This window comes from Acomys russatus, chromosome 26, assembly GCF_903995435.1.
Source record: "Acomys russatus chromosome 26, mAcoRus1.1, whole genome shotgun sequence".
NCBI lineage: Eukaryota > Metazoa > Chordata > Mammalia > Rodentia > Muridae > Acomys > Acomys russatus.
In genome coordinates, this window is record NC_067162.1 from 42,173,002 (window position 1) to 42,198,445 (window position 25,444).

Below are 25,444 nucleotides of genomic sequence, written 5' to 3' on the forward strand. Positions count from 1 at the left end.
CTTAAGCTGTGAAATGATGGCATTTAAGAGATAACCCAGAACTGATTGGATATTGTGTGATATGAAGAAATTAGTAATTACGTTAGGTGTGATCATTGTAAATACTGTTTTAAGAGCTCTCATCTTTTAGACATAGACACTAAAATACATGCATGACATATGTGGTTTGATTACAAATGGTGCAAGTGGGAAAAGTGAGTGGGTTACTGAGGTAATGAGATGGCTGTGAGTGGATGATTTTTTGAACTAGAAAATGAGTATGTGAAAATTTATATTAGGACATCTGTTCTTTACAGAGTTGAGCTGAACCACCATAAAAATCTTTGCAAGAAATATAAAGCACTTTTAAAGGAGATACGAATTTAATCAATACGAATGCTCAGATGAAATATAAAGGATGCTGCTTCTTTCCAATGATTCTTCATTTTGCTTTTTAAATTAATTTTTAACATTAGCATGCAAAGCAATGAGTTTCAACTTGACATTTTCGTCTATATCATCACCAACAACTCTTTCTCTTGATTTCATCATTCACTGTCTACTGATACACTCTTCGTTCACCCAACCATTCATCCAGCTGACTGCAATCTATCATTTGTCTATTCATCCAACATCTACCCACTTAACCATCTGTTCATTCATCTATTTGATCTCCATCCATCCATCCATCCATCCATCCATCCATCCATCCATCTATCCGTCTGTCCATCTGTTCATTCATCTATCCAGCCAGCCAGCCACTCTTCATCCATCTGCTCAGCATATACTACCTGTCCACCCCTATCTCTACCACTATCCACCCATCTGTTCTCCATCCACCTATCACCCATCTATCAATTCCACCATCCATTATCCATCCAGTAATCCATCTATCTGATCATCTACCCACCCACCTCTCATCTATCCAGCCACCAACCCATTTGATTATTCATTTTCCAGTCAACCTACCCATCCGTGCAGCTTTTATCTAATTAGTCATTGATACTGCCCTATCTCTCCACAAATTAACAACGAAAATCATTAGAACACTGGGCCCAGATTTGCTATGCTAATTTGCATTACCCCTAAAGAAGGTATGGAGATGAGGATTCAAATACTGGCAGCTTATTTTGAGGTTGATGGAAAGTGATGGAGGGGAGCAAGAAGAAAAGCAGCGAAGGACACTGGGGAGCAGGACAGAGCCAACCGCAGCAGCAGTTTAATGAAAGAAAACATGCTAAACATACACACCTCAGAACTGTCCCAACCTGGTGGTCATGGCTGGTTTGGTGCTGTTCTGAGAAGCTGTTTCTGGTACTTCCAGGATGCTGTGTCTAGGCCAAGTGTTCCCCCACAAATCCGGGAAAAGCTATTTCTTGTAAAACAGTTGATCAGATATTTAAATAAGGAACAGCAGTCTTTGAAAGGGTATATCTACATTGCATGCAAATTACATCCCACTGCTGACTACTAAATAGAGCAATAATTCTCTTGGTTGGCTGACAGAGCTGCAAGCTAATAGAAACCCTGTGTGGTGAAGATTTGGCCCTGGCATTTTCAAGGATCCAGACAATGTTAAAACCTTCACCTTGAAGCCAGTCTCTTCCTGGGCCTGTTTTCTCAGAGAAGTTCTCTTCCCATTCCTCCTCCTCCCCTATTCTTCTTCCTCTTTTTATTATTTTTGCATCACAGTATTTCTCTATAGCCCAGGATGGCCCAGGGCTATCTCTTTTTTTTCAAAGAATGAAAAGTCTTGCCCATAATTCCAGAACTTGAAAGAAAGAGGCAAGAGTTAAGGAGTTCAAGGCCATCTTGGCTATATAGTGAGTACAAGGCTAGTAATGGGCTACGAAACAAACAAACAAACAGACAAACAAAACTATTTACTCTCCATCAAAGAAATGAAGAGTGAATTAGCTTACATTCCATTTTTTATAGTAAAAGTTGGCTTAGTGTAAATTAGAATTCGTGGAATAAGCTAGTACTAACACTTTAAGTATTAAAACCAGTAATCTTCCAACATGCATAATTCATCTTAAGAGTGTTTCCTAGTTTTGTAATTACTACTCCCAATCACTTGAATCTATTTAGTCCTTTTCTGAGTTTGTGCACTATCTTTATTGAGGACGGGGGTCAGCTCATAGACCAGGCACTTCACAGTTTTCCTCTAATTCTCTTAGGCACAAATGTGGAAATTATCAGTTTCTGGTTTCAAAATAATTTGCAGGTGCTGTGGGGGTGTTTCCAAGTCCCATTCTCTCAGCCTTAACTCTCTGGTGTCTCTGGCTCAGAATGAACTAGAAGGTCTCTTTCCTATTGTTTGTTTGTTTGAGTCAGAGTCTCTGATGTTTGAGATAGGGTCTCTCTCTGTCCCTGTCTCTCTCACACTCATAAAGAGAGACAGACAGATAGACAGACAGACAGTCTGACTGAATCAGAGAGAGAGAGATAGAGAGAGACAGAGAGACAGAGAGAGACAGAGACAGAGGCAGAGACAGAGACAGAGACAGAGACAGAGACAGAAAGACAGAGAGAGAGAGAGAGAGATGAGGTCGGTGGTACCCTTAATTGCTTCTCTCCCTTATTTCTTGAGAGTCTCCAAGTGAGCCTGGAGCTCCATGACCTGGGCAGCCTGACTGCCGTGGAGTCTCAGGAATCCTCCTGTTTCTGCCTCCCCATAGCTGGGATTACACCTGGTTTATTTCCATTAACACTTTTTCCTTCCCTTGCCCCCAGCCCTGAGACAGGGTTTCTCTGTGTAGCCTTGGCTGTCCTGGACTCACTTCGTAGACCAGGCTGACCTCAAACTCACAGAGATCTGCCTGCTTCTGCTTCCCCGAGTGCTGGATTACAGGAGTGCCCCATCACCGCCCGGATATTGTCGATTCTATAGGCAACTGCTACACCACCACTGTTCTGCATACGGGTGAACTGGCCTGGGGCTAATTTAGCAGTGGGATTTTCTCAATGGTTATATCTACATATTTTATCCCATCCTGACCTAGGGATCTTTTCTTTCTTCCAACTCAGAAGGGGTAGGGGTGGGGGGATGCTGAGTGCCATTCAGAGTGATGTCTAAGGAGCCCCAGGACCCAGAAAATGAAAGTGAAAGCAGCAAGTATCAGATGGTGAGAAGTCTGTTCTGAGAGGCTCTCACTCTATCGTGTGTAGCCCAGGCTGGCCTCAAACTCATACTCCCCATGCCCCATCCTCTTATGTACTGGGTTACATGCATGCATGCCTACACCTTGCTGTGTACACACATGCTGCACTACACCTTGCTGTAAACCTCTCAGCATTTCTCGCTGTTTGAATTCTTCCCCAACACTTACTAACAATGCCTTAAAGATGCTTGGAATCTGTCTTGTATAGCACAGTGGCTCTTGGGGCATGCTCTTCCATTTCTCTGATAGCTTAAGGGGTGGTCCTTCCTGGTGCATGCTGGGCCTCAGGGACGTATATCACCATTTACCCTAAGAGCCAGCATTACTGATGATGCTCCAAGTCTGCATTTTCTACACTTAGGGGCCTTACCTTTTATTTAAATTCTTCTTTAAAAAATAAAACAAGCTGGGCTGTGGTGGCACATGCCTTTAATCCCAGCACTTGGGAGACAGAGGCAGGTGGATAGCTGTGAGTTTGAGGCCAGCCTGGTCTACAAAGTGAGTCCAGGACAGCCAAGGTTACACAGAGAAACCCTGCCTCAAAAAAAAACCAAAATAAATAAATAAAATAAAATAATAAAATAAAAATAAATACAAAATAAAAAATGAACCAGCCCTTTCTGAAGTTAGATACGCTGCTACTCAGAAGCAACTGGAATTGTGGTTTGTTTGTCATTTCTAATATTTTGTCTTGAAATTCCTCTGGCCCAGTCTCACCAGACAGACAGAGCTGTGGGTTCATTTGTTGGAAACAGGTTTGGCTGCCTTGTATGTAGCCCTACTTTGCCTAAGAGTTGGAAGTGGAGTTGAGTGGACACTCAACCAGACAGGAACAGTAAGGCTGAACAAAAATGGCTCAGACACTAAAGAGATTGACTCACAAGATCGAGGGCGCGAGCTTGGTCCCAGAGCTCACGTAATAAAGAGGTAGGTTTGATGGGGTACGCCTGTACTTACGCTGAGATGGGAGGCAGACACAGGCAGCTCCCTGGAAGTTTCATGGCCAGCTAGACCAGCCTACTTAGTGAAGTTCTGGGCTAGAAACAAAAGATGGAAACTGCACGAGGAGTGCGGCCTATAATCCCCATGCCCATGTTCGGTGTCCCACATTCCCTCTCTTTTTCTCCCCCTCCCTCCCTTCCCCCTTCCACCTTCCCTCCCAGCCCCCCCCACACTAAAAAAATAAATAAAAATTAGAAAGGGAATGAATGGTATGTTCCAGAATAATGACATCCGGATTTCCAGGGGGAGATGCTGATAATTATGCGTTGTTCTTGGACCTTGAATGAGTGAAGATTTTGAGTTTGTGAATAGACGCCATCAGCCACAGAGAGAATTGCCATAGAAACAGTGAAGGATGCAGAGGCTTTGTGGAGTCCAGCACTTGCCAAATGAGTTCATATAAGAGAGTCAGGAAAACCACGTTGAATAATGGAAGGCATTTCTCATTCCGTTCGCTATTATCAGTTAAATACCCACTTTTTTTTTTTTTTCTTTTTGCAAAGGGCTGCTTGGAGAACTCAGGACTGGAGTTGAATAAGGCGTGAGGCAGAGCTCCTGCTTTCAAACAAGGTCATATTTCACACGAGATGGCCCTGGAGAACTTGCGATGACAAATGGTTATATGCCAAGTGAGCGCTCATTAAATAATTGTTTTCCCAATTCTTTTTTGGTTGCTATAGAAGCACGTGCAGTTTTTTTTAAATACAGAATCACTGGCATTGAGAACTTTATATTTGTCAAAATAATCACTTGTGTCTAACACTGCTTTTTCATGTGAATGGAGCCCGCATCATGCGTAGGAAGTCAGTTTATAAAAAGGAAGTGATGGAGGCTGGAGAGACAGCTCAATAGTAGGAGCACTTGCAGAGGGCTTCTGGAGGACTTCCTGGTTCCCAGTGCCCACATGGTGGCTCAATAGGAACCTGTAACCCCAGTTCCAGGGCATCGGGTACTCTCTTTTGGCCTTTGCGGACATGTGCGTGCATGTGCTGCACAGACATACAATCAGGCACACATGCATACGTATAAAAACACATTGTTAAGAGCTGGAGAGATGGCTCAGAGGTCAAGAGCACTGCCTGTTCTTCCAAAAGTCCTGAGTTCAATTCCCAGCAACCGTATGGTTGCTCACAACCATTTATAATGAGATCTGGTGCCCTCTTCTGCCGTGCAGGCAGAATACTGTATAAATAAAAATAAATAAATCTTTAAAGAAAAAAAATACATCTTTTGTGTGTGTGTGTGTGTGTGTGTGTGTGTGTGTGTGTGTGTGTGTGTGTGTATAAATTACCAGCTGGAGAAATACATTATATTTGTAAAAATTAGGGTATCATGAGACTAGACTGTTTTCCACTCATTTCCTAAGAATTTTTCTTCTGGCATGAGAGGCGCATGGACTTTCTTGTGAGCTAGTGCCAATACTAAGAGCTGTGTGGGAGCAGTCGAAGCCAATGTCCCTGAGCCTCTGTTTCTTCTTGGGCCAGAGGGAGATACCATTTTGTTTCCTCATCTCACACTCCAGTCAGCACTGGGCTCCGCTTTACACCTGGGGTTTGCTAAACAAACGATTAAGTCTTAAAATGCTCCCAGCAGGCACTTTCCCTTAGTTGTCACAGTGGGCTGTTTGCCATCTTGGGGCATGTTCCTGACAGCAACTGCTCTCCTCCAGGTGGCATCTCGGCTCCAGTATCATCTGCTCTCCTCGGGTTACACATGAGGGTGCTTGGGTAGCCAAGCGTGGCTTTGCAAAGCATCCCTCCATGAAGCGTGGGGATTCCGTTTCTGTGGATTCAGAATCTGGTCCTTGGTTGGAACAAGACTTCTGTGTTAGTCAGGATTTAGAGGGTCAGAACCAATGGATGGATGCACATTAAACAAGGGTTTATTCGATTGGTTCACATGATTTGGGGGGCTGGGTAGTTCAGTGGTGATGGTCTGCATACTGGAGAGGCTGATAACCTTCTCTGGTTAGTCAATAAGGTGGGGTGTGATTGAGGAAGAAGACATTGACATATGCTGTGCCCTCTTCACCCCCGCCCTGTCTTCCCTGTTCCCCAAATACTCCACTTTGATGGAGTTTGTCACCCAGTGCGAAGTCAGTGATGAGAAGGCTGTAGGAATGTCACGAGTTACCTGACAAACTATACTTGACATCCTCAGCCAATACCATCCAGTGTTCTTCCCCAAGACCTGCATAGCCAAACCTTTACATTATCTGGGATCTCATTCTCAAGTTAGCTGCACTTGTCCACAGAGGCGTGGGCAAATGGCTGCATTTTAGTTAGAAATAAGCCTGAGCATTAGAAAGATGGCGGAATCTGCAAGTCCTGATAGTATGTAAAGCTGGGTATGGACACACACACACACACCCACACCCACACACACACACACACACACACACACACACACACACACACACACCCCTAAAAAAAAGTGACTTCTGTCTTTCTGAATCGGACCTATTTTAACACAATTAATTCCTGCAAATGCGGTGACTTCATTTCTTTAAAGCTGAACAAAGTTCTATCCTTTCTATGTATCACATTTTCTTTACCCATTTGTCTTATAAACACCTAGGTCAATTCCATTTCTTAGCTATTATGAATATGCTGCCATAATCACGAACACAATCCCCAAAGAATAAATCTCCGATCATTAAAACAACCCAGACAAAGCCAATACTTGGAAAAGTGTTCCACATCCTTAGCCGTCAGGAAAAGCGCTGATGAAAACTGTGAGATTCCATTTCATGGTAGTCGGAATGGCTATGATTCAGAAAATAAATAACAACAAATGCTGGTGAAGACAAGGGGGAAAAAGAGAGCCCTAATTCATTGCTAGTGGGAATGTAAGTTGGAAGCATGGCAATCAGCACGGAGGTTGCTCATAAGCTAAAAACAAAATTACCAGGGGACCCAGCTAAGCACTAACTCTGCCACAGTAGGTCAATTGGGCCAAGCGGCCCTTGGCTGGTAGGTTCTTTAATCTTTGTCCCTGCTACCAAAGTCAAACCTCCACAGAGGGTGTCCCTTTGTAATTCCAGCTTCCTCATGCCAAGCAGCTCCAAATAGAGCACACCTGCACCTTGCCTTCCTATACAAGCTATTGTATTTCTGTTCCTCAGCCTCCCTCTGAGGCCCTACCAAAAATGCAGGCGGTTTAGGGGTGATACAAGTTCGGGCTAAGTAGCTTTTGCTTCGCTGCTGGGTTGGTTTTTGTTTGCACAGCACTGTGGCTTAAGTGGGTTTTGTAGGTTAATTTGTCAGGCGTCCAAATTTTTTCATTTATTAAACCAGTATTTATGCCAGGTGTGCCCACACCTGTGATGCCAGCACTTGAGAGGCCAAGGCGGGGTCTCCAGGTTACAACAGCAAATCCCAGCCTCACTTATGAATGCCCATTGACTCTGTCCATCTCCACAGTGTTTACCCCTGACCCATCTTTGAAGTTAGCATTCCTCTTCCCCTTTTAAACAAAACCCCACTAGGTAGCCGAAGTTAGCCTGGTACTTGCTACTTGACCTATGCTGGCAGTGAGCTCATGATCTTGCTTTGGCCTCCCGGGTGCTGGCATGACCAGGCACGTGCCACCCTGCTCAGTAGCTTGTGACGTCGGCATGCCTGTGAGAAGCTTCACAAAGGGAGAGGGGTCCAAAGAAATAGCAATGCATGTTTATGTATCATTTGGACTAAGAGCTTGGGGAAGGGTGACAAATGGGACAAGTGAAGACCTAGGGTTGGGCAGTGTGAATCCCGGTACTGTCCTATGGGGAGGGTCCCACGGAATGTCACTGGATGTGTGCGCTAGTAAAACAATGGCTATGGTTGCAGTTGAATTCCCTATCTGTTCCTGAGTCCGTTGCACCCAGCGGTCCTCACCAACATCTGGGATGAGAAAGGCTTATGTCAGGGACACTGCAGCCCCAATCCCCATTCTCTGGTGACTGAGGTTACTTTCCAGCATTGGCATGAGCAGGACATCGTTGCCCAAATAGTTTTTAATGGCTTGTTGTGTAGGAAGACAGGCCAGATAGCCCTCCAAAAAGTTGCAGGTCCTCAAGCAATTTTTATTATTATGTATACAAGGTTCTGCCTACTTGTATGCTCACAGCCAGAAGAGGGCACCAGATCCCACTACAGATGGTTATAAGGCAACATGTGGTTGCTGGGAATTGAACTCTAGACCTCTGGAAGAACAGTCAGTGCTCTTGATCTCTGAGCCATCTCACCCGCCCTAATTTGGCATATTTTGCAATAGTTCCTACATTACCCTCACTTTAATAGGAAGTTCGCAACAAAGAATTGGGGACTGAAGTAATAAAATAAATAAATATGGCAGAACAAGAAGGCATCCTGCCGGAAACTGCCACCACCAGGAGGAGGGTGGAGGCCTGGGTGGTGGTTACGGGTTGAAACTCTGGACACTGGATGAGTCGGTGTTTTTCAGTCAAGCCCTGAACCGTGGTGTTAAACAGGGGCTGTGGGCCATGGTACTGGGCAGACACTGTCAGAGTAGGAGCTGGATGCCCGCAGTGCTGTAACACGCACTTGAGACTGCTAAAATGTCACTTGAGCCCACAAGGGGACTAAAAGTGAGACAGAGCACAGCATCTTCGCCTTCAGTTCCATCTGGCTCTTTGAGGTCCAGGCTCCTGCTTGACTCTGCAGAGACTCACGATGTGTGTAGTGTCTGTCTACCTAACCCATCCTGTTCCTTGATAAAGACGGAAGGTAAGGCATTATCTTAAACAGGCAAGTCACTTTAGATTTCTAGAGGCACTAAAAAGTCTGGTCCCCACCAAAAATGAGCTCAATTGTCCTTGATGGCAAGGCTGCACCCTGGAGTAGAAGTGATCCTACTGTAAACGGGTAAAAGGGTCCAGTGATCCCAGGAGTCTTCGAGTGCTTAAGTTTTAAATAGCAAGAAGCCTGCGTAGTCTGGCGGTCTGAGCCAGGGGCGGGACAAGAAGCCTGCAGAGTCAGGAAGTCTGAGCTAGGGGCGGGGCAAGAAGCCTGCAGAGTCAGGAAGTCTGAGCCGGGGCCTGTTCTTGTGTATCAAGGTCTTGAGTCTGGTTCTCTGAGGTGGTTCTTGCTGTGCTCTTGTCCCCTTGTCCCCATTCCCTTCTCAACATGGACACACTGAATCAATCCTTTTTTTTTGCTTTTTACCATTTCTTCTCTCTTTAGTTGGTGCAATGGTAAGGGCTGCGGGAAACCTCTGAAGGGTTGCCACGGTCCTTTTGTGTGTGTGTATGTGTGTGTGTGTGTGTGTGTGTGTGTGTGTGTCTGTTGGGGGCACTAAGCTGGTGGGAACAACCATGAGGACAATGGAATAGGAAGGAAAGCAGCAGCATGTGGAAGGACGCTGTCCGGTTTCATCTGGCCTCTCATCTCTACTGATCCATCTCAGAAAGAGCTGATCGGCATTGGAGAAATGAGCTTTGCTTAGGCCCAAGTGAGTGCCAATGGCCAGGTGTGACTGGATCCCTGTATCCATGGGATCAGTATCCAACCAACCGAGGCTAGAAAATATCCAGGGATGGCTGAGCGTGCTGGCCCCTTTGTTAATCCCAGCATTGGGGAGGAAGAGGCAGACAGATCTTTGTGGTTTGAAGCCAGTCTGGTCTACACAGTTAAGAGCCTGCTTCAACAATAGTAATTAAAACAGCATGGTACTGGCACAGCAACAGGCTGGTTGATCAGTGGAATCGAATCGAAGACCCAGATATGAATCCACACACATATGGTCACTTGATTTTTGACAAAGAAGCCAAATCCATTCAATGGAAAAAGGATAGCATCTTCAACAAATGGTGCTGGTCTAACTGGAGGTCTATGTGTAAAAAAATGAAACTGGACCCATATTTGTCACCTTGCACAAAACTCAAATCCAAGTGGATTAAAGACCTCAACATAAAACCAGAGACACTAAGCCACTTAGAAGAAAAAGTGGGAAAGAGCCTGGAACATATTGGCACGGGAGACAACTTCCTGAACAGAACACCAATGGCCCAGGCCTTAATGTCAGCCATTAATAAATGGGACCTCATGAGGCTGAGAAGCTTCTGTAAGGCAGGAGACACTGTCAAGAGAACAAAGCGACAGCCTACAGACTGGGAAAAAATCTTCACCAACCCTACATCTGACAAAGGTCTAATATCCAAAATATATAAAGAACTCAAGAAATTAAACACCACCAAACCGAATAACCCAATTGAGAAATGGGGCTTGGAACTAAACAGAGAATTCTCAACAGAGGAGTATCAAATGGCTGAGAAACACTTAAAGAAATGCTCAACCTCCTTAGTCATCAGGGAAATGCAAATCAAAACAACTCTGAGATTCCATCTTACACCCATCAGAATGGCTAAGATCAAAAACTCAAGTGACACCACATGCTGGCGAGGATGTGGGGAGAGAGGAACACTCCTTCATTGCTGGTGGGAATGCAAACTAGTACAGCCACTTTGGAAATCTATCTGGTGCTATCTCAGAAAAATGGGAATAGGGCTTCCTCAAGACCCAGCTATCCCACTCCTTGGAATATACCCAGAAGATGCTCCAGCACACAACAAGAAAATTTGCTCAACCATGTTCATAGCAGCCTTATTCATAATAGCCAGAACATGGAAACAGCCTAAGTGTCCCTCAGTAGAAGAGTGGATAAAGAAACTGTGGTACATATACACTATGGAATACTATTCAGCTATTAAAAACAAGGAATTCCCTAAATTTGTGGATAAATGGATTGAGCTAGAAATGATCATAATGAGTGAGTTAACCCAGAAGCAGAAAGAATCAAATGGTATATACTCACTTATATCTGCATACTAGCCCAAGGGGCATGTCCCACGAAAGCCTTCACTTACCAGGAAACTGGGACAGAGGGGAAGGCATCCTATTGGGACTCTAAATGAGAGACGCATGGGAGAATAGCAAAATAAAAGGATACAGATGGTCCTAGAAATCTACAAGTAGAACAATATGATAGGCAGATTTGGGCCCAGGGGTCCCGCTCAAACTAAGGCACCAGCCAAGGACAATACAGGAGGTAAACTTTAAACCCCTTCCCAGATCTAGCCAATGGTCAGAATATTCTCCACAGTTGAGTGGAGAGTGTGATACGACTTTCTCACGTACTCTGGTGCCTCACATTTGACCATGTCCCCTGGAGGGGGAGACCTGGTGGCACTCAGAGGAAGGACAGCAAGTAGCCAAGAAGAGACTTGATACCCTATGAGAATATACAGGGGGATGTAATCCCCCTCAGGAACAGTCATAGGGGAGGGGAATAATGGGAAAATGGGGGGGGGGGGGAGGAATGGGAGGATACAAGGGATGGGATAAACATTGAGATGTAACAAAAATAAATTAATAAAAAAAAAATAAATATAAAAAAAAAAAAAAAAAAAAAAGAGCCTGCTTCAAACGAAACAATTCAGGGAGAAAGTTGTGCCTATGTTGAAGGTGTTGGCAAGCACCAGGCTAAGGATGACTTCTACATCTGGACTGAACTCAGCACTGTCTTATCTGGGGACGAAGCTCACACTGTTCCACTCTCTGTGGTGCCTTCCAGAACTCCTAAAGCAGAGCCTCCTCCTTACCTGAGGGTGGCCAGAGATAGAGGGCAAGCTTGACCTTGAGAAGGCGCAGCTTAGTGTCTGCTGCAGTTCTCCCCTTGGCTCACGCAGCTGACACACATGAAATGCTTCTCAACATAATTCAACCTACCACTATGGGCGACTCGCCTTGAATTTCTACTTAAACTGCAGATGTCTGTTGTATAAAAAGTACCAGCTGAGTGGAGTCCCGCTGGTAAAGGGTCAGTTTCTAGGGGACTCCCTTTATCTCTCTGATCACAGACCTACCTGAGAATTCTTGACTGGGTTGTGAGGTTAACATGTAACTCACAGTGCTGAGGTCACACAACAACTGAGAGATCTACATAATGATGTCCTTCACTGGTCACTCGTGACAAAACTAAATGAAATCAGTAATTGTTACAAGTCCTCAGCATATGTCTCCAGACAGACACATAATTTCATGTGCTGGTGTACTTGTCAGTGCTAAGTTCTACTGTGCTGTATCCTAAGAAATTGGTAATTGTTCTTAACCAACAAAAGGAAACTTTCTAGGGTTCAAACTTAAGTATTAGTATATTCTCAATTAATGCCCAGTCTTTATAAACTATTACTTACATAAGGTTATATCATCGAGTAAGACTAAAATTATTTCAAAGTGTAAGAAAACAGATATGTAATAAAAGTACATGAAAACATGTTTATTACAGAATATTAGGAAAGTGACCCAATTCACTGCCTTAAATAAACAAAACCCACACTACTGTAAATGAGAAAGGCCTGGCAACACGCGAACACTTCAGGGTAGAGAGGCGCGTCTGTTCCCGGGGAATCACTTCTGGAAAGTTCTCAAACATTTGATTTCAAAGGGAATGTATGAATTGGCTTGACATGATCCAAAAAGTAAAATATAAATACAGGGGCAGTTTAAACAACGGCAATTATTAGTTTACAACAGTCATTCCAGGACAATAAACGGACAGCTGTGTGTGTGTGTCCTATCTATGTGTATATACACACAGAATCAGGTCCAAAAAATGAAGGACGCTGTGAAAAAGGATGTGTAACATCCATTATACATCTGTCTCAGGAGCAGCACATTTCCACAGTTATGCATTTCTTTACAGGTAAACAGAGTATTAACCACTCCAGGCACCACAAGGATGAGTTCCAAGCACGCTGTGCCCACAGGCATGTGCTGTATCTGAGGCAGCCATTTAATCTTGGGGCTTTAGGAACATCTTCTTAGTCTTAATGGGTTTTATATTTCCGTTTTCATCTTCTTCGTAATTGGCTCGGTCCCTCTTCTTGGCAAACTTTTTTCCAATCGTTCCCACCAAAGTCTCGTATCTGTTAGGATGATACACAGCACAAATTTAATTTCAAATTAAGAAAAAAAAAAAGTAGCAATCAGGCTTGCCAAAAACATCAAGCCAAATGCAACAAGAAAAACAAAATTTATGATGAAAAGAGACTGCATGATTTAAAAATCTACGCAGTTGGCTAAGGATGATTAAATTCTCTCTTGGTTTTGTTTCTGTACGGCCCAAACTGAAACATACGTTTGCAGTCACCGGGGCCAGCACTGGAAAGGAGCCCTTATGGCTAGCGTGCCCCAGCATGAAGCCATGGGGCCATCAGGAGCAGGCAGGGTATGCACCTCTCCCCACCGCACCCTAGGATTAAAGCCCTGTACACCGTGCAGTGAGAACATCGGAGACCGTTACAACAGCTCCCAGCACACTTACCTTCTTGCCATTTCTTCATCTGACACATCGACCTCCACTGTCTCATCCTCTTCCTCTGCAGCTTCTTTGTTCTTAGAATTCATCTGAAGCATTAATTTCTGAAAAAACACCAGTGCTGGCCATCAGGGGGATGCGGGGAGGAGCTGGTGTCAAGGCTGTCTGCTGGCAGAGAAACTAGTCACAGAGTCCCTTGTGAAACTAGGCAGAACTCAGAAGTGGTTCTATGCAAAGCTTCATGCCATGGGAGCCAATGGTAGCAGCTCAGAGTCCCAAGAAGAGTTGTGCTCAGTGCCAGGTCTGCTGTCATTTAGAACATAAACCCTACCTGTCATTCTTAATAAAGGGGGCACACAGCTAACAGTGAGAGGGCAAAGAAAAACAACCTCCAGTTATTCCCTTTGAATTTATCTTTGAGCCAAATGGAAAAACTATCCCCAGAGCAGTAAGTCTAGATCCATCCACGGGGGTAGGATGGAGGTGGAAGGTCCCCACACACTTCAGGGCAGCGTGCCTCAGGTGATGCCCCTGGGCACTTCTTCATCTCTTCCATACTATCCTGCTCATCCTTATGACTTTCTGACAAACTTTAAACAGTAGTTTCTTCATAGTAGAGGGAGGCTGAGGAGGGTGTGCCAATGAGAAGGCATTCAACTCACAAACACAGGACTGATGAAAACCTTCACTGAGAGAAAACACCGTCCAGTTAGAGTCCAGTGTCTCCAGCCATTTTCTGACCACCTCTCATACCAAATTCTGAGGTGTTTCACCTGACCTTTCCCACAGAGGAGGCACTTTGGGGAACTTGCTCATGTAAACCTCATTCTTTGGACAGCAGATTCCTAAGCCCCAAATGTTTGTTTCTTTTTGCCTCACTCTCTCCTGCCCCTTTAAATTTTAAAAGGGGCTGGGGCAGAGAACATGGACACTAAACCCAAACATAGTTAGTGTAGCCTCATTATAACGCATATTCCATGTCCTCCCACAAAAATACCTCCCCTCCCCCACACCAACTCTCCAGCTTTAAGTAAACTATAATGGACACAGGTGACTGTTGTTTTTCAGAGGCATCGAGAAAAGTGATTCTCATCTGGGGACATTTTGCCCATCAAGGAACAGATGACAATGGCCAGAGACACTTTAGTCACCACAGCTGAGTTGAAGGACGCACACGTGTGCTGCTGGTATTTAGTGAGTGGAGGGCAGAGGTCTGGGGGTAGCCTAAATCACCCTTTAGTGCCCAGGACAGCCACCATATAATCTAGCCCCAGTGTCACTGCATAGAACAAGGAGTTGTGGCTAACGTGGCACAAACTAAAAGTTTACAGCACACATCTGTGTAGACTAATCCCATAGGTGGGCACTCAACGTGGGCATCAGAGTTCTTGTAAATGTGATAAGAGTGAAGGGCTGAATTTCTATGACCCTGAGTCAGGATCAACCAACAGCCCAGTCACAAGGTGAGCATTCATTTCTCAAACAGACTTTCAAAAGGATTCACTTAAAAAAAAAAAAAAAAAAAAAAAAAGAATGTATTTACTAGCTTGGATTAAAATCTGTCCATTACAAAGTCAAACGATACCATTTTTAAGTAGCATTTTTCCATTAAGAAAGAGACATTTACAGATGCTGGAGAATAACTTCTCATAATAGCATCGTATGAATAGTCTTGACATTCCTGTAAAAGACTGAGCTGAAACTCTAACAGTGGCAGCGCCAGGGACCGCACACCGCTCCATTAAATTACCCACTCAATTCTTCCATAAAGCCAGCCTGCCACGCTGCAATTTCCTTAAATAGCTATGGCAATATTTCAAGAGTTGTTATTTTTGATATAATGAGGAGAAATGGTACCTGGTAGGGAGAGACTGAAGCTCAATTATTGGCAGGAAAAAAATTCAATTGGAAAAAAAATTCTTAAATTTGAAGCAATTACATTTAATACCTCAACTTCGGGATTAAATCCTCTGAACGACATCCTTCCGTAGAGAAGATCTGCACAGAGGGAGAAGCTCTGCTCTTCTATGATGAAACTCCTAAGCAGATAGGAAACCCACGTGAACGGTGCTGCGTCTGTGCAGAAGCAAGCGCAGAAGCGGATGTCGAGACTGGATGGGAATCCATGTTCCGGGTCTCAGAGGGGACAACAGAGCACAGTGAGATCTCCACCCAGGTAAAAGCTGAACCATCTGGCCAGCGAAGGCACCAGGCGATGAGAGCCATGGGCTAAGACAGGGCTTCCTACAATCCCTGTAATGACTCTATCCCACGAGCCCTCAGGCTTCTTCATAAGCTTGAACGTTCCACAGCTGAAGCACCATACCTGACTCATGGATAACCCCAAGTGCTCATGAAATATTCAGGACACTAGAACAACAATTAAAACAGGGGCAGGGAGGTGACGTCAGGCCTGGGCCTCTCTCACAGAAGGCTATAACCAAAGACTGAAGACTGGCCGTCAGCAGGAAAGGAGCTTGTGAAACCTGGAAAGCTGGACCAGCTGGACCAGAAAGGAGGCTTCAGAAGAGACTGCAGCTGCTGAGAGGGCGTGGCAAGGGAGAGCAGTCATCACAAGCGCTCCAGGAACAGACCACAGTGCATCCATCTCTAAGAGTGATTCCTCCGTTGCTGGTTCAAGACCCAAATCCCAGGTGAGCACATTCTCCAGCAAGGCAGCCAAGGCCTGGCCTCAGACTTCCTTTATGGACTCCTGCTCTGCTTCTCGTCAAGGAGTAGCTCCTCTGCCAGCGCTCACAAACACACACTGGTGTGTCCAGGGGCTGCGGAGCAGACAAGAAGGAAAGAAGTTCTGCTCTTGCGGACAACCTGGTCCAGAGAGGGTGCCAGATAACAAAACATTTACAGCACACAGGGGCAACGACACAAGTCATCCTTTGCAGGCCACAGAGGGAGGGACTGCACTCAATCAGCAATGCCAATAAGCCAACACTGAATGCAAGTATTTCCACAGTGAGCCCATGAAGGCACAGGGCTGTGACAGTACGAAGAAGGCCAAGTGCCTACACAAACTGCTGCTGCACCACTCAGGGACAATGCACGCAGTAGCCCTAACCCCCCGATCCAGATCTAGCCAATGCACAGCGCATTCTGCACAGTTGTGTGGAGAGCGGGGACTGACTCTGACATAAACTCTGGTGCCCTCTATTTGACCACTTCCCCTTGGTGGGGAGGCCTGGTGGCACTCAGAGGAAGGGGAAGCAGGCTACCCGGATGAGACTTGATAGGCTGTGATCATATGGTGGGGGAGGAGGTCCCCTTCTGTCACAGTCCTAGGGGACAGGAATGGGGTGAAAGAGAGAGGGATGGGGGATGGGAAGATACAAGTGAGGGGATAACAATTGATATGTAATCTGAATATATTATTTAAATAAAAAAAAGAAAAGAAAGAAAAGAAAAGAAATGCCCAGTGAAGCAAGCTCTTTGTTGGCGGCAGGGGAAGAGGCTAGCCATGCTGAACTGGAGAGGCAAACGCAAGTTTAGAACCACAGAAGTGCCAGGGATACATGGGTCAGGATGACAGAAAGGGGCTGGCTATGAGGTCCCTGTGACTCTCACGGCCACAGGGTGAGTCTATGGCTAATGGAGACATGCTCCCGGAAGAACAGTGCTCTGGTGCAGCGGCTCTCTGTGCCCACTGTAACGGTTACTTCAACGTTGGCAACTTAAGCTGCTATGAATTTAGGCTCCCACAGCGTAAATCCTGTGACCAACTCCAGCTGGTTCTGGAGACAGGTACAAAATCAAGTCTGGAAGGGGGCTGGAACTCCCAGAGATGATTGTCCTTCCAGCTGGCGGTGTGGCCAGTCTTACATGGCAGGGGCCACGCCCATGTCTACCTCTGTGGTCAGAGCCTTCTTTCTCCATGGACTCTCTGACAAGGTGTTGTGGTTGGTCATCCAAGAGCCCAGGTCAGGGAGGCTGGGTCTCCAGTGAGACCATGTGAGAGTGAATATTAGAATGTCTGAGACATGGGGGGTGGGGGGGGGAGGGCTAGTGGGAGGCCACCTGGGACACTGCACTTACAAGAAAAAGGGGGAAAAAAAGCTTGTGTCTATAGTTCATGACAGCATTATAAAAGGCTGAGCCTGACTACGTCTCTCGCTTCCTACCTCAAGATGATTTTTCCACACCAGGCTCTCTGAGATGATACCAGCAGTCACGGCTGTAATTCTCCATTACTGTGAGCTACATAAACCTCTCTCCTTCTTCACTCAGCCTGAGGCCCTTCATTACAGTGATGAAAACCAGACTGGGATGGTAACCTGCCTAAGGACCCTTGATAAACACAGCAGAAAGTCATTTCTGTACAGGGGCCCCACTCAACAGATGAAGTCCTGGGTAGTTAGGACTGGGCAAGGATGCTTCCTAGCCTACTGCATCTGGGAAATAAAGTATAGCTTGCCATGCACACTGCACAAACAGTACAGTGTGCAGGGATGGGGGTGGGGGTGGGGTGTGGGGTGGGATGTGGGGTGCAGGCTGAAGTGGTACTTGAGTTCCATCCAGCTAAAGACAAGAGATCAAGCTGAATCCCTGTGAGACCTAGCAGACCTTAGCCTGAGCAAAGATGAGAAAATTTACTGTAATGGGAACAGTAAGCTTACCAGCATGTCAGTCAATTGTCTAATGGAACAACATTCAACACTGGATTAATGAGAAGGAGTCAGAGGGTCAGCAGTGTACACGCACACACTCACACATTCCACACTTCATTAATGAAAACAATTCAGAGTCAGCAATGTACACACACACACACAAACGACACTTCATTAATGAAAACAAGTCAGAGAGCCAGCAATGTACACACATACACCCCTGTACACGCAAGGAAGCAGGAAAGCACAGTCCTCACTGACAGAAGTCCACAATAACAGAGATGGCGGAATTAGTTAAAATAGTTTAATAATTATAAATTTATTATAAACATGCCCAAGAATTTCAATATAAATGCCCAAGAATTTCAATATAAATGTGAACATAAAGAAACAATCAAGAAACCTGGATTTTAAGTAGAAACTACAAAAAAGTACCAGATATGAACTCTATAACCAAGGAAAAAACTGTGAAGAAGGAAACTGCCGTAGGTATGAGGGGAACTCTGTGACCCCTGTATTCGCAGGCTGAAGCAGTGAGGCCCCGCTTCAAAGACAGAGTGCACTTCTGTGCCCACTAAAGAAAACACATCTGAATTCGTCATGAAAGTCTTCTGGATAAGAATGCTTCAGATCCCAGATCACTTCACTGTGGAAATCTCATCCACACTCGAGAACAAATGATGGACTATCATCAATTTTATACAAACTAGGACAAGGAAGCAGGAAGCCACTTAGCAACTGATCCTATGGGCCAAATCAAAGGCATTACAGATGACTTAATAGGCTACAGCATTTATGAATATAGCCACAAATTATTAATAAAAGCTCTGTAACTAAGATTAAATAAATGGGCTTTATGTCCAAGGCAGGCACAGTGGCACATATTTGTAATCCCAGCACGCAGAAAGCCCAGGCAGGAGGACTGGAGTTCAAGGCCAACACAGCAAGACTTCTTTTTCTCCTGATACAAAAAAACAGAGGTTTTTCCTATTCAGAGATTAATTTAATTTCTGCTATTTTAACAGAAAACAATAATCATGTGATTTTCTCTCTTTCTTTTTAAAAATTACTTGCCCTTAGCCAACCAGAGAAAGGAAAAGTAACCCTGCTGCTGACAGAGCAGCCCCAGGCGGAGTGGCCATGTCTGTGCTTCCTGAGTCATCTGCTCTCAGCACTTCTCAGCATGACAGCGCTGCCCCACCAAATGCAAGGAAAGGGAACAAGCTGGAGCTCTGGGGCCCCTGGGCTGCCTGTGCCTCCAGCTGGGAGGCAGCTCCCACACCATGCCCCCGCACGCCCCAACACCTGTCTCAACGTCATGGCAGGAAGAAGGTGAAATGCACTACTGCCTTATTTTCCCAGGAAAGGAAACCTGGGAACTGAGAACTGCATGCTGTATTGGGAGATAAATACTCCAAATGAGGCAGAACTGTCCTCTATCCTGGAAAACTGCAAACTCAACAAACACACAAAATCAAATGACTGGTCCTCTTAGCACTACTCCCACCTGCCCACTCCTGCTTCCACCCTCTCTGTCCTCCTCTGTGCTCCTCCCCTTGCACACTTTCCTGTACACAATCCTTAGGCTCCTCCTCTGTGCTACTCCCCTTGCACGCTCTCCTGTACATGATCCTTAGGCTCCTCCTCTGTGCTACTCCCCTTGCAGGCTCTCCTGTACACGATCCTTAGGCTCCTCCTCTGTGCTCCTCCCCTTGCACACTTTCCTGTACACAACCTTAGGCTCCTCCTCTGTGCTCCTCCCCTTGCACACTTTCCTGTACACGATCCTTAGGCTCCTCCTCTGTGCTCCTCCTCTTGCACACTCCAATATATGATCTTCCTTGTGAGATCCATGCCAGTACTCGGGAGGCAGAGGCAAATGGACCTTTGTGAGTTTCGAAGCCAGCCTGGTCTACAGAGCGAGTTCCAGGAAAGCCTGGGCTACACAGGGGGGTGGGGTGGGGGGAAGCAGTAGCACACAGCTGAAAGTGACTTTTCCTTATTCTGGGGAGTCTGGACTTTCTCTTCCCAGGAGAATATATAACTATCCCAAAGGGACCAGAGAAAGTTGGGGGTGGGGAGGAGAAGAACATGGCCAACCAAATGGCAATTAGCTGGGCTAAAAGGATCAGACATGAATGTGCCAGAAGACAGTTGGTAAAACTTTCATCCACCTGGCAAAAGTATAAAATACATACACACACACATACACACATACATACATACATACATACATACATACATACCATACTGGGTAAGAAAGTGACACACAACTTCCAGGGTTTAGACAAATGGATGAGGTCTCTGCCACTCTGATTCAAGCCTCTTTCCTGCACTAGTCAGGCTTGACGGGGAAGGAAAGCTGTCTCGGGAGCTACTCAGCTTCAGTCCCGCTGGGCTGCTGGCTCCAGCCAAACAACGCTCTTAAGCTCCTGGCCCTCGACAGCAAAACAGACACAATGGCCCTGGACACTCGTGGATTTCTGTGAGTGTTTATTAACTAAAGGGTATGAAATGCTTAGCTTAGAACAGACTGCCAATGCAGCAATGTTGGTGACATGCATGGAATTAAATTCAGACACGCCCACCCACCCCCACCTGCTGAAAGACTGTTACAGAAGCAAAGCTGGTCAGGCCTGAGCGCATAAGCACCAATGGGACTTTGTTTGAGTCCAGGTGGGACACACCCAGGTTAGTAGTTTTTTAGAACAGAAAGCATTGTACTGGAAGCATGGGTCAGTGTCACAGGGCTTCCTAACCTGCCCTTATAAAACCCAATAAACCTACTCTTTCTCCTTGAACTCTGGCAAATCCAGGTACCAGTGCTCGTCGCTGATCATCTTCTTTTCCTCCTCTTCTAGTTGCTTCTTGGTTTCCGAGTCCAGGCCCCTTTGCATGAACTGTGAAAACAGAACCAAGCAGCATCAGTGCCCTTGCTCATCTTGTACCTAAGGTACACTGGCTGCCTGGCAGACAAGCAGTCCAGTAACACTCTTTCAATCACCAATGAACCTGGATTTGTTTTAGCTTTCCAGACTCCCTTGTGGTTTGAAGTACATGTGCCTCATGCTGCCCCTTATGTTCTTGGTGACAAAACCCGCCAAGAACAACTAACTGCCCTGCTCCATTTCACCTCAGCAGACACAGTAAGGCACACAGGCAGTCACACAGATCTACACTGAATAGAAGACACAGCACACTATGGCTGTGAATCAAGCATGTCTAGGGTTAGGAAGAAGTTCAGTTTTGACACTACAGCATCTCAGACACACTCTAACACTAGCGATTCCACTGTGCTCAAAACTCAGGGTCCAGAGCAGACTTTGGGAAGCCATGGCCCTCAGGCTGCATCTCTACTATCTGTAGTTTTGTTTTTTAAGTTTTTCTAGACAGGGTTTCTCTGTGTAGCCCTGGCAGTCCTAGAACTCACTCTGCAGAACAGGGTAGCCTTGAACTCAAGAGATCTGCCTGCCTCTGCCTCCCAAGTGGCAGGATTAATGGAAAACAGCCATGCCGATTCAGGTTTGGTCTGCAATGGCAGTGGGCTTAGTGCAATGGGCCCTCACTGGCCTACTAGCCGAGAATATCCACTCTCTTGCCCTTTAGAAGTGTACCAAGCCATGTCCTAAGGCCCAGAGAAGAGCCCAAAACCACAAACAAATACCGTCTCTAACCAAATCATCACACTGTTCCACCCACACCCTTTTCTCCCCCAGGAAGTACCTCCATCCCAAATAGCTGCCCCTGACAGATACAGACGGGCCTGGTGGTTCAGTGGGTAAAGGCGCTTGTTGCCAAGGCTGACAAGCTCAGTTTGATCCTCAGGATCCACTTGGTAGAAGGAGAAACAACTCTTGTAAGTTGTCCTCTGATCTCCATGTACAAACCCAAAAGAAACTAATGTACTAAATTAAAGAAGAGAAGGAGGAGAAGGAGGAGGAAGAGGTGGCGGCGACTGGAGAGATGGGTTGTTGGTTAAGCGCACTGGTTGCTCTTCGAGAGGACCCAGGTTCAACTCCTAGCACCCACATCAGGGCTTACAAACTCTCTGTAACTCCAGTTCAAAGGAACCTGACATCCTATTTTGGTCTCCTTGGGCACCAGGCACTCACATGGTGCAGATATACATGTAGGGAAAATAGCCGAAATAAAATAATTTAAAATAATTAATTAAACAAATTCTGAAAACAAGTCAGTCAGGATGAAGTGTCCAGTGCTCTGTGTCTCCTCCTAGTTCACCCTGTTGAGTTTGTACATAACCCCTTCCGTCCCACCAGCAGGGTCTCTGTCACTACAGAACATGGGTAATGGTCTTCTACACACCTGTCACATCCAGTTGGGATCCTGTTCACTTGGGCAAGGGAAAAGAACTGCTTTAATTTAAGTCCAGAGGCAGATCTTTTGTGTCCACCCTGACTGCGTAGCACACACTCATTTGACTTATTCCAAGAGCTTCCTGGGTCCACTCCGTTTCTCTGAAATCAGTTTGACTACAAACTGCTAAAACTGGTAGACTCAATTTTTGCTCACAGATAGATGTACTTCCTAAACTAAATTAGGAGCAACCTGCCCACTCCCCTTCTTTGTCCTGCCCACTCATGGGTGCACCCCAGCTCAACTGCACTGAGAGCCTGCAGGAAATGCTTACTCCCCGACCCTCAGCACGGCACTCATTCACCCTTCCTTTTCTTGGCAACATGCCTCTAAGTTGGGAGTTTTCGTCTCACCATAAGCACTGGCAGCCCACACCATAAAATGGTTAGGTTTAATGACTCACCTTTAAGATGGTGAGAATCTTATACCACCTGTCAAAAACAGCACTTTGAAGTCTGAGCTTTTCCTAGGCTAGCTAAGCATACTAGGAGACTCTATTGTAGTGATGGGGAGCAGTGGGCTACCACCCCTGGACAGCTACACCATCCCAAGGGTAAACAACTGGAACTCTACAGTGTACTGCATGGCTCAACTATACTGTTTGATAGGTAGGATACCTGTGTTACATACATTTTTATAATATTATTTGAGTGAGGTGTTTAAGGCAAGCACCACCTATGTGTTCAGTGACAGCTGGTTACGAGTGAAGGCTCTGGGGCCAGATGACCCATCTTTTTAGCTGTTACTTGTGTTTCAGATACCTCAGAAAATGACCTTGGTTACTTGAAATGCCATTATGTAAATTAAGTTGTTCATTATATACAATGCACTGAGAACAATGTTGGAACATAGCAAGGACTATAAATATGTTAGTATTATTTTCTATTAGTATTTCCCGTCTTGATTCCTGTGTTCATTTCACCTGCCCTTCAGCTCCACTCTCCTTTTCAGATTGTAGTTAGGTTGACTGAGTGCCTGTTGTAGCCCTTTTGACACTTTGAGACAGGGTCTCATGTCTAGTCCAGGCTAGCCACAAACTTGCTAAGTAGCTGACAGAGGCTCTGCCCTTCCTGTCTCCACCCCGCTCCCCCACGTTGCTAAGATTACTAGAGTGTACCACCAAGCCACTACAGCTTGTTCAAATCGGTTCGATTTCAAATTTAAAAATCACAGGGCTGGAAAGTTGGCTCAGTGGCTAAGAGCACTCCTGGCTATTGCAGAGGTCCCAGTACCCACACCAGAGGGCTCATGACCCCAGTTTCAGCGGCTCTAACACTTTCTTCTGGCCTTCACAGGCACCTGAACACCCATGGTATATAAATACAGACATGCAAGCACACGCCAAGAAAAACTAGCATAAACCTTTTTTTAAAAGTTGATTTTGTTTAAAAGTTGGCGGCCAACTGATTTCACCCCACTGTTAACATTCAGAATGTAGGAACTCTTAGCTGGTCTTTTTGACTGTAACTTTGTGTTGTAGGGCTGGGCGTTCTCTGAGTAACTGTTATCCACAGTACAGTTAAAGTAGCCTTGAAAAGTAACAACCCATGAAACTCTTCCGCAGCGCAACCGTTTCTTATTGCTCATGAGAAAACGGGTACTAACTTCAGTCCGGCTGGCACTTCCTAGACTGTTGTGACCACTAAGTTTTCCAGACTCAATTTATGCTCTTTGTCTTTCAGACGTACGAGCTACCTTTAGTTCTTGGAATTGTCCGTGATTTTCTCTTCTTCCTACCTCTCAGGCTTCTGAACTCAACTCTCCCCGAGTCTAGGACATTACCTGACATCCTCTTACGTTGTTCCTACTTCTCGCGAGAAACCTAAGTTCCCAGGCGGCCCTGACAACTGCAAGCCATCACAGCACTCAATACTGCGGGTTCTTGTTTATGCTTGTACAAGCTCCCTCCCCGCAGCGGGCATCAGGCGAGTCTACTTAATCACAACCTCACTTCGGGTGCCCCTTGGCCCTCAGGCTGAATGGGGTGCAAGGGGGCGGCCATCCAGGGCAGTCTGGGGTCCAGTCTGCCTGTAGCTTCTGTCCGAGTCACTATAAGACAGCTTGGAGCTCAGCAGCCCCGCCGAACTCTCCAGCATCCCCCCCCACCCCCAAACCCCGCACCTTCATGCGCAGCAGGTTCTTGGATAACTTAGTCTTGCGCTCAGACGCCATGTTGAATTGAGTTTCAGACGCTAGTAGCCGCACTGCGCTTGCGCACTGTCAAGCACGGAGCGTGACGTCGCGCCAAACTCGCCCCGCCCCTCGCTACGTCGCCTACAGGCGGTGGGGGGTTAGCCCCGCCCCGTCTATTCACCACGCCCCCGATTGGCCACACCCGTCGGGTTGCCACGCCCCCCGCACATGGTCTTGCCCCACCCACGTGCGTAGTACTCCTGGGTGGCTTTATCTTCCTCTCACTGCTGGAGTCTGTCTCTCCGCCACAGACTGTGGTAAGAACTCGGGCTGCAGCGGGGGCGACTGCTGTTCTGGGTCTGAGGACTCACCTCAGGAAAATCGAATTAAGGGGGAGGCCGCTGGAGCTGTGGGCGGGGCCTCCACAGTCCCAAGGACTCCTTTACTTCCCTGTCGGTAGGTTCGCTGCTGAGGTTCCCGCTGAGGCCGCTGAGGTTGCTTCCAATGTTTAAAGTTTTAAAAACACGAATGGTGAACTCACTATGTAGCTCATTTTCTGCAACTTTCAGTAAACCCTTGAACCGCAGGTGTCGCTATGCTAGGTCAGTCAGAGAGTGAAGCAGGACAACCTCACGCTGCGTGGCTTCGGAGGGATGCTGAACCGCTGCATAAAAACCACGGAAGACTGATAAATATGCATACACCTGTTTACTGTGCATCTTCGAGCCTGAAGGATCTCCCTCTGCAACAGGAAGAATAGCGGGAAATAGCAAGAGCTGTTTGCAAGGAACGGTAAAAAAAGAACTTGTGAAGGGCCCAGGGATAGTTTAGTGGGCGAAGACACTTGGTACC

The 25,444-nt window shown here is 46.1% G+C and overlaps 1 protein-coding gene across 1 annotated transcript; it reads right to left on the minus strand.

The window, feature by feature from the left end:
• Nucleotides 1-12,810: 12,810 nt before the first annotated feature.
• Nucleotides 12,811-24,729, minus strand: Mphosph6 (M-phase phosphoprotein 6). The gene is made up of 5 exons (XM_051168985.1): nucleotides 24,581-24,729; nucleotides 20,873-20,985; nucleotides 15,415-15,505; nucleotides 13,473-13,570; nucleotides 12,811-13,074 (listed from the first exon to the last, which is right to left on the minus strand). Exons 1-5 carry the CDS (start codon nucleotides 24,629-24,631, stop codon nucleotides 12,942-12,944), a joined length of 486 nt encoding a protein of 161 aa, XP_051024942.1. The 5' UTR covers nucleotides 24,632-24,729; the 3' UTR covers nucleotides 12,811-12,941.
• Nucleotides 24,730-25,444: the final 715 nt, after the last annotated feature.